General features: G+C 29.4%; 1 protein-coding gene across 1 annotated transcript in view; it reads right to left on the bottom strand.

Annotated features, from left to right (window-relative positions):
• Nucleotides 1–2,380, bottom strand: part of LOC111700617 (fasciclin-2) — a 10,977-nt gene extending 8,597 nt beyond the window's left edge. The window contains exons 1-3 of the mRNA XM_023471592.1: nt 2,295–2,380; nt 518–573; nt 218–285 (exon numbers count right to left, since the gene is read on the bottom strand). Coding sequence (XP_023327360.1) covers nt 218–285; nt 518–573; nt 2,295–2,352 — 182 coding nt within the window. The 5' untranslated portion in view covers nt 2,353–2,380. The remainder of the gene's footprint in view (nt 1–217; nt 286–517; nt 574–2,294) is intronic.
• Nucleotides 2,381–10,590: the final 8,210 nt, after the last annotated feature.

Genomic DNA, 10,590 nt, shown 5'->3' with positions numbered 1-10,590 from the left:
GTCAAGTCCCTCTAGGTGTATTTAGGACTAAATTGTCAAGTCCCACTAGGTGTATTTAGGACTAAATTGTCAAGTCCCTCTAGGTGTATTTAGGACTAAATTGTCAAGTCCCTCTAGGTGTATTTAGGACTAAATTGTCAAGTCCCAATAGGTGTACGGGTTTTCTAACCCACGAGGAAAGTTGGATGAATCAAAATAAGTAAGAATGATGATTGACCTGACTAGCTCTAGATTTACTGCAGCAGCTCTGCAGGTCAACACAAGGTTTCTTCCTCGTCTGATATCCTAGACAAATATTATTGTAAAAATTACAAACAAAAATGAAATGTTATAAAAGTATTTACAACCACCAAGCTTATATTTGCTTGATTTTCTTCTTAAAGATATAATTAGCCAGCTGTTGATGTTGTCGTATTGCAACGAAATGTATAATGGCAAAATGACATAGTTGTTTAAACCCAAGAGTTGGAGAAAGTATAATCATGATATTTTCATATTTTACATCTTTTTGTCCAACCTGAACTCCTGATGGAAGAATTTGAAGATGTGGAAAATCCCCCAATCCAGATATTCCTGAAAACGACCACATATTGGATAATTTTTAATAAAACTTGTTCTCCTAATACCAAGAGAAAGTGAACAGTGAGAAGTTGCTGAACCACGTAGGCGCAGTTCAACCACTTCTCTTGAATGTCGGTTCAAGCCGAAGAGAAGGTGGTTAAGTTACTCTTAAACATGGAAAATGTACTCGTACACAAGGAAGAGTTAATCTTAAACATGGAAAATGTACTCGTAAACAAGGAAGAGTTAATCTTAAACATGGAAAATGTACTCGTAAACAAGGAAGAGTTACTCTTAAACATGGAAAATGTACTCGTAAACGAGGAAGCGTTAATCTTAAACAAGGAAAATGTGCTCGTAAACAAGGAAGAGTTAATCTTAAAGATGGAAGAGTTAATCTTAAACATGGAAGAGTTACTTCTAAGCACATAACAGTTACTCTTAAACATGGAGAATGTACTCTTAAACAAGGAAAATGTACTCGTAAACAAGGAAGAGTTACTCTTAAACATGGAAAATGTACTCGTAAACAAAGAAGAGTTACTCTTAAAGATGGAAGAGTTGATCTTAGACATGGAAGAGTTACTTCTAAACACATAAGAGTTACTCTGAAACAGGGAAGAGTTAATTTTAAACATGGAAGAGTTGATTCTAAACACATAAGAGTTACTCTGAAACAGGGAAGAGTTAATTTTAAACATGGAAGAGTTGCTTCTAAACACATAAGAGTTACTCTGAAACAGGGAAAAGTTAATTTTAAACATGGAAGAGTTACTTTGAAACAGGGAAGAGTTAATCTTAAACAGGGAAGAGTTAATCTTAAACATGGAAGAGATACTTCTGAACAATAAGAGTTACTCTTAAACAAGAAAATGTATACGAAAGGGTGGGAGCAAAAATATGAGTCTCACAACTAATATACACCCCTGCCTGAAACACGTTTTAGTACAATAAAACTACGTTTAGTGGGTTAAAAGGTTATTCCAAATTTTCTAGAATATTTTCGATTATTAGTCCTTCTTTTGAAGGTTGAAAATGTGAATTAGGCTGACATCTAATCAAATTAGGTCTGTAATCAGAAAATGGAGTAAAAAAACAAATGCAAATAATACATTGTACAAACTCTGTACCTAAATACTTTGTACACAGAGCTCGAAATTTAAAAGAGTATTGTTGAACGAAAATCTCGAGTTTCCTTTTTGGGGTTTTAACATTTGTGTAGATTTTGATTTAAGAGATTTAAAAAAATGGAGAATATGAAGAAAATAAATAAAATAATATTTCACAACAAAAATATTGATATCCACAAAACTGCCTAACCCCATTTGCGAAACCCGGGTTTCAAAACTGGTTGTCATTACGATAACCTGTCTTAAGTTTTGGGCTCAGTATAAACTCTGTACCTAGATACATTTTACACAGTAAAAACTCTGCACCTAAATACATTGTACACAATACAAACTCTGTACCTAAATACTTTGTACACAGTACAAACTCTGCACCTAAATACATTGTACATAATACAAACTCTGTACCTAAATACTTTGTACACAGTATAAACTCTGTACCTAGATACATTGTACACAGCACAAACTCTGCACCTAAATACATTGTACACAGTACAAACTCTGTACCTAAATACATTGTACACAGTACAAACTCTGCACCTAAATACATTGTACACAGTACAAACTCTGTACCTAAATACATTGTACACAGTACAAACTCTGTACCTGAAGCTAGATGAAGCACAATGATAAAAAGAAAACCAGTCATATTCTCAGCTTGCATTCTATCCTTTACATTTTATACATAGCTGTTTTCTGAAATTAACAAAAATTGTAAATTATGTGATCCTCATCAAAATTAAACGAAAAACTATTATAAAATCATTATAAATTTTTCAAATATTATTGTGTTCATAAAAATCCAATCTTTTGACGTTTTTGAAAAAGAAAATTGTTTTAGTATTTACATATCTTACATAAACTATTCAATAAACCGATAAGTGATGATTTTTTAAGGTTTCAGTGTAAAATAGAAACATTAAATACTTATTATTTATACCAAACAAAAATATTGATTTTTATAAAATATTAAAATTATACCTCTAAATTTAATGGTTAGAGTACTATTGATCTAAAAATTAAATTAAAAGTTAAAAAATTAAAATTTTTTGATAAATATAAACATGTAACTTAAAAGATGTTAGGTACTTTCCCAAAAGATTTTTCCCAAGTGGCAACTTCCCAAGGGTATTTTCCCAAATGGCAACATCTCAAATGTTCAATTTACCAAGCGGCAACTTCCAAAGTCTGTCCTAGCCTCAGCACTAAGCCCCTAGCCTGTTCTAGCAGAGGAACTCGGCCCCCTAGCCCATCCTAGCCGCAGCGCTCGGCCCCTATTGCAGCCTGCAGCTTCTCAGCCTCACCTATCATTTGGGAAGGTGCCGCTTGGGAAATTGCACATTTGGAAAGTTGCCACTTGGGAAATTGTCACTTGGGAAGTCGCCCTAAGGGCCTTTGGAAAGTACCTAACACCACATAAAATTACATAAACTGTCACTTCCAAGAAATATAAAGATTCAAAGTTAATTCATAATTTTTTCATATTCTAAAATTTAGTTTTATTAAACTGTTCGAACAAATGTTTAATCGTTGTAAACAAATTTAGCATTCGTTAATAAAAAGAAATGTGTTGTATTTTATACATTATACATACATTGATATTGTACACTATACATACGAGTACATTGATATTGTATACATTATACATTCATTGATAATATACACTATACATACGAGTACATTGATATTGTATACATTATATGTACATGCATTGATATTAAACACTATACATACGAGTACATTGATATTGGTTACATTATACATACATTGATATTATACACTATACATACGAGTACATTGATATTGTATACATTATATGTACATGCATTGATATTAAACACTATACATACGAGTACACTGATATTGGTTACATTATACATACATTGATATTATACACTATACATCCAGTACATTGATATTGTATACATTATAAGTAAATAATTGATATTAAACACTATACATACGAGTACATTGATATTGGTTACATTATACATACATTGATATTATATACATACGAGCACATTGATATTGTATACATTTTACATACATTAATATTGTACATTATACATACAGTGATATTGTACACTATACATACATTGATATTGTATACAGTATCAATGGCTTTTATCCCCTAAAAAAAAACATGAAGAGGTTATACATTATATGTACATACATTGATATTAAACACTATACATACGAGTACACTGATATTGGTTACATTATACATACATTGATATTATACACTATAACATACAGTACATTGATATTGTATACATTATTTGTACATAATTGATATTAAACACTATACATACGAGTACATTAATATTGGTTACATTATACATATATTGATATTGTACATTATACATACACTGATATTGTACACTATACATACATTGATATTGTATACAGTATCAATGGCTTTTATCCCCTAAAAAAAACATGAAGAGGTTAAAAAAACTAGAGACCAACATTAAATCTTTTTTCTTTTCATTCTTCGATTTCTTTGATGAAGTTTAATATATTAAAGCTTTACCCACCTTTCCCGAAATGAGTATAATAAATAACCTCACCCCCCACCCCCTCCACTCTGTCCTTCTAGCGGACAATCTCTCCAAATCAAGGGAAAGAGGACAGCTAACAAATTATCCTTTTTTTCTTTAATAAAGAAAGGCTTTAAATAAATGGAACTTGATCTTCTACAGGATAAGTTAGAAAGAAAGAAAAACGGGTCAAAAAAATATTTTGAAACAATGAAAACCATTTTATTTAGACAAAAATGGCATTTACAAATGCAATAAAAGATTTAAAACAAAAGGCAAAAGATTATTTTTTTAAATGAATAATAAACATTAAATAAATATTTTCAGCGAAAAGAATAATTATGATTAATAGAAATTCGGCAAATTATGTATATCATCTATTATTCAAAAGAATAATTAATTACCAATATCGGAAATTGGTAAAATGATTAAATATTGATAATAAAATTTGTTAGAATTTTCACATCGCCATTAACCATCATTGTGTAATTTAAACGTAATTTATTTTTTGCATAATTTGACTTTTAGAATTGCATCATAAAAAACTAAAATGGTTCCGATTGAATTAATTGCGTACCATTTGCAAAAAACATTTGCAAAAACAAAATTTCAACTGAAAAATGGTATTAAATATAAGGCCCAGTTAAATGGCATCGTGTTTTCAAGGAATTATGGGTTTTCTGCAAGGTTCCGAAAAGACATGAAAAGTTTTTTGTTTAACTTTAAAATATAAAATCATTCAAAATTTACTTCTTTGAATTTTGTCAAAGTTTTTGTTAATATTTTTCACGATTTAATGAAATATTTTATCAACGATATTTATGAGATTTTTCCATGTTTATAACATTTATACTTTTCTTTGAATTTTATCAAAGTTTTAGTTAATATTTTTAACTGTGTTTAGTTAGTTTGAACACAGTGATAAAATTTTTAACCGTGTTTAGTTAGTTTGAACACAACAATAATANATACACTACATCTACGAAAATATTTTTAACCATGTTTAACAGCTGTGAATAACTGAGTTGTTTATCGAAAAACTGTATCAATTATATTTATGAGAATTTAATTTATATATGCGTTTTATAACATTTTCAACGTTTGGAACACAACAATATTATTTTTTAGCTGTGTTAACCAGCTGTTAAGAACTGAGGTATATCTGAATATACCTATAATGAATACTATTTAAACCTTATCAGTACAAACACATGCTCGGAACAGGATGATACATACTTGAAAACAAACATGCATCACCGACTAAATACTGAGGATAGGCCAATGAAGGGGGGGGGGCGGATTTATTCGTGTCTTTAGCTTTAACATTTTTTTCTACTGACAATTTCCTCCATTGTTTCTGTAGCAAAAATCCGAAAGCCAAATTATTGAAAAAAGTGGAAATGAAAAAAATCAATTTTCCCATTTACAAAAATGAATATCTCATTCATTCTTGTTTATACAAATGTCATGATTTTTTTTAGATTCATTTAAGTATGGGTTTTCTAGCTCTCTAGCCTCTAGCCTAATAAAAATTCTTTTATTCTCTGTGGAAAGAATTACCAGAGATTATGTAAATACAAACAATTAATTCATTATTTTTTAATTAATCACTTAATTAATGAATTGCTGGGTAAGGAATTCTACAGTATTTAATCAATTACATAATTAAATAATTATAATAGAAAGTTATCTATTAATACAGGATCCTTCCAGCCCCTGTTTTAGGAAATAGTTTAAATTTTTCTTCGTATATTGCCAGAATATTATAAAGAAAATCTTACAAATATTTTGCTGATTTCATAAGTGAATTTNAAAATTGAGACCGATCTGTTTAGCCGTTTAAACATTTATTGTATATAAAAAACAAGCAGAAAAGACACAACTGTATGAAATGTTTTAATAGAAAGTTTTTTTTGTATTCGAAATTACAAGAATGTTTATAAAAGTTACAACTTTAGAAGAATAAATAATAAAATCTGCCAAGCGATCCATTATCAAGGAAATTCTAATCTTTATAAATATTTAAACTTCTACTATAGAAATTATTCGTTTTTGTAGTTCAGAAAAATAAAAATATTTAATTTTTTTCTTTTGAAAGAATTTTTTGAAAAAAGTTCAAAAAGTTTCAAAACGGTTCAACATTATTTTTTTGGTATAAATACTTCTCAATTCCTTTTAGATCTGATAGAGTCGAACTGTTCAAATTAAATCAGATCACTAACTTGTTAAGAATTGTAGGAATTGGGAATGGTTTTATTCCATCTCTATTTACTTATTTAAATATTTAAAACGACTTTTAAGATGTAAATTGACCTTTAGAAAAGGTACAAATCTCACTCTCAGATGTTCAGACAACTATGAAAGTTATTCATCAAAGTTTAAAATCGTCGCAACGGCTTGAACATCGGGTTTACCTCTCCATGTAATTAAAGTTTTTGTATCCCTATGCATATTCATTCTAGGTTTGCAAAGTGCTTGTTATTACCTTTAGTTTAAAAGGCGTAATTGGCAAAATACTGTTTGATTTTTGCGTGAGAACGTGAACATCTTGATTCACAGTGCACTTTTATCCTTTTTCTTTTCAAACCCCTTAAACTTCCCATCCTTATATATTTGTGACCTTGTGTTGAAGACCTGATCATAAATCTTTCTAGATCTAATAGCAAAATATCTTTATCAAATGTTAACACTATTAAGGCATAAAGAGTTTGAGGCAAGACTTAAGTGTTTAGTTTCTTTGCAAAGAAATCGATTTCATTTTTATTATCATGTTGATAGCCAAGTGTAACATTGCCATGCTTAACACGAACATTTTGTTAAAAATTCCTTTTATATTAAAAAAAAACATAACATTTTTTGGCTAAAACTGACATTTAGTGAAAAAGTCATAACATTTTGTAAACTATATCAAAAATTCTGTTAACAGATCATAAGAAAAAGCTAACATATTCATGGAGTCATTGAACACAATATTATTGGGGTTTCCAAACTTGCATGCAAATTGCGGCCCCTGTAATTTTCGCGCAATTCCGCACAATTCCGCGCAATACTAGAGCACTTGCTCGCATCTCCCTTCACACAGTTGCGCGCAATTCCGCGCAATGGTATTCCCATTGGAAACTTTAAATGTGAGTTATATTGTTAAACCATCTCACTGCTTGGTTCTGTGGTCTACTAAAGAGGAATGGGAGAAAATATCGGAGTCCAGAGAATATCTCCGGTATAAGGTGTGGAGGAGCGGAGAGAGAGGGGGGAGGGTCCGCGAATTCAACAGGCTGCTACTTCTCTATGCAAGTATACAGTGAGACCCATAACACTGCATGGATTAAGAAGACAATATTTGTGTATTTGAAGTTGTCATAAAGAAAATGGTTTTACCTGTAGATTCAGGAATTTGTGTCTAAACAACTTCTCTCCTTTTTCTTCAATTCAGAATTATAACTTGATTGGGTCACACAGTACAAAATAAAAAATAAACTTGTAAAAAGCATTTTTAATTACCACCTAAAAATTATCAATATCTTACACATTCTTTATATAATTCTAATACAATTTGCTTTTAATACCAATTGGCATAAGTCAAGGGAAAAACTCCCTTATGTGAAAGCATTTGTTATGGCCATTTGCCACCAAGAAATTATCCAAATTTAGAAATTAAACCATTGTTTATGATTTTCAGAAAATATTAAGTTTGATCTACATCTGACACAATTAATAATTTTATTAAAAAAAATTCGATTTAAAAGAATTCGATTAAAAAGAATTCGGTTAAAAAGAATTCGATTAAAAAGAATTCGATTAAAAAGAATTCGATTAAAAAGAATTCGATTTTAAAAAATTCGATTAAAAAGAATTCGGTTAAAAAGAATTCGATTAAAAAGAATTCGATTAAAAAGAATTCGATTAAAAAGAATTCGATTAAAAAGAAATCGATTTAAAAGAATTTGATTAAAAAGTATTGGATCAAAAAGAATTCGATTAAAAAGAATTTGATTAAAAAGAATTCGATTAAAAAGAATTTGATTAAAAAGAATTCGTTTAAAAAGAATTTGATTAAAAAGAATTCGTTTAAAAAGAATTTGATTAAAAAGAATTTGATTAAAAAGAATTCGATCCACGAGAACGCTGATCTAAAACTTCCAAATTAAAGATATATTTCTGAAAGAGAGAGAATGTATTGTTAAAGAAAAAACTGTGAAAGTACGCAAGAAAAAGAATAAAAATAATGAAATATTTGCAATAATCCTTTTTATTATTTTTATCTCCCTATAAGATATTTAATCAATGTTATTTCTAAGACAGGGTTTTGCAAAAACCATAAATAAACTGAAAAATACTTGAAGGTCGTCTTAGATCTTTGAAATAAATTTCGGCAGTCATTTGCAAAACTAATTTCAGATATTATGCATTTTGTTCAGATTTCAACGTTTTGGTTTTATATATAAATAAAAATAGATCTGATCGAAATTCTTAATATCTATCTTCGGTAATATTAAAAGCACAAAATGGCAGTCCACATTTTGGAAATTCCAAGACCAAGGAAATAATGTTACATTTAAAGGGAGTGACCGGCAATGTATGGTAGTTGAACTGAGAATGTAGTATTGTGGAGAAATTTTTTTAGGATTCATTTGAGACATATAAAATGTTTTAATGAAGTATAAATACTGAGTTTGAGCGAAAAGTCGACGTTCAAAATCATACCTTTGGGTTGCTACGTCTGGAGAATCGATTTTTTTTAAATTATCAAAGGACGACGACAAAAAATGTAAAAAACAATACTAAATTAAACTTATCAGATGTTTAGGAACTTATTTCTCAATTTAAATTTTCTCAATAAATCAATAATTTCTAATAAAAAAGTTCTCCACAATACCACATTCTCAGTTCAACTACCATACATTGGCGGTCACTCCCTTTAAAAGTATATTTAAGAAGAAATAAACTGCACATTTTTTAGAGGTTATAGTCGACCTTTAAGTCGTCTCTCAGCTGACATGAAATCGTAAATTTACCAGATTTAAATTGATAGAAGCCAAACATACAGAAAGACCCATAATCGTCTTTCTATTTTCCAGTTTTTTTGTTAAATTTCAAAATCCCCGTCTTCTTTATTGCATTATAGGTGCAGTATTTTTTTCTGGGATAAACTGGGTCTTCTGCCTTAAATATAATTTTTATGCTAATTTTTATTGATTGGGCAAAAACAGAAACAAGGTTTATATTTGCAATGAATCATATAAACGGAAACAGACGGTACATTCTGTACAATCGTCTCATGGAGCCTCATCCGTAAAATATTTTTGATACCAAAAATAAAAAATGTCTATCATGCTTTGTTTAATGACCCTAAAATGACAGAATTGACTGAACGTTTTCGATGTAGCTCAAAATTTCTGAGCCCTGAGTTTCATTGTGAACTTTTTCGCATATGAATACGGAATCGATTTTAAGTGCCTAAATTGTTGCTAAACTGTAAAAAAAAGTCTTTTCCGACATTAAACATTTATATTTCTCATGTTTTTTTTTGTTTCAGTGTGATATGTACTATTTTTGTCTGTTTTTAATATATTTTACAAATCAAATATCCAAAAAATTGAAAAAGTAATTTGGAAATCATAAATAAAAATCTATTAATGGTTTGTTTTTGTTTATTTGAGTACATTCGTTTTGACACAAAGAAGAAAATCTTTTGTGAAAAGTTTGTTTTTTATTGATCTGAAGTGGACACACTTTTCTACAACTACTAGGCTTTTAGGGCGCTTCGTGCTCATCTTCTATTTTAACTTTTGTGTCTCTATCTGTGAGCATCTTCTCTTTGTACAATATGGAACAATAACAAAAAAGTTTGCACTGCCATTGGTGAAAGTTGTGGTCACGTAATACAGACGTCTCAATTATATTATCAATTATATCTATTAAAAAAAATGAAATTCAAATTATAATAGGCGCATACCTAAGTTGGTTGGGCTCCTCTGGGTTATCGTAATTTCCAGATACGTTGCGTATTTGCTGAATCTTGTTGACTTTAAAAGTCAATATGATAAAATAAAAGAGATCTAAATGGATATTTCTAACATTTATTTAATAAAACGAAAGTTTTGAAATAGTTTCCCAAGTGGGGTTAAAATTGGTTGGTTTAGAAATTAACAAAGGAATAAATGATTAAACATTTTTATTAGGAAAATGCACTGAATTTTCTATCAAAAAGTTTTATATAAATGGATAAACACGTCTTGAGAAAAGGCTACGGCATTTGAGTCGGTAAAATCGTCTTCCTTATATTTCGAATTTATGTTAACAGATCTGTTTAAAACTTTGATTTATACACTACATCTCATATATCTAAGTTTTGGTTGACA

This window comes from Eurytemora carolleeae, unplaced genomic scaffold (assembly GCF_000591075.1).
Source record: "Eurytemora carolleeae unplaced genomic scaffold, Eaff_2.0 scaffold88, whole genome shotgun sequence".
Classification (NCBI taxonomy): Eukaryota; Metazoa; Arthropoda; class Copepoda; order Calanoida; family Temoridae; genus Eurytemora; species Eurytemora carolleeae.
The sequence above is the reverse complement of the archived record's forward strand: the minus strand, read 5'-3'. Positions and strand labels throughout refer to the sequence as shown.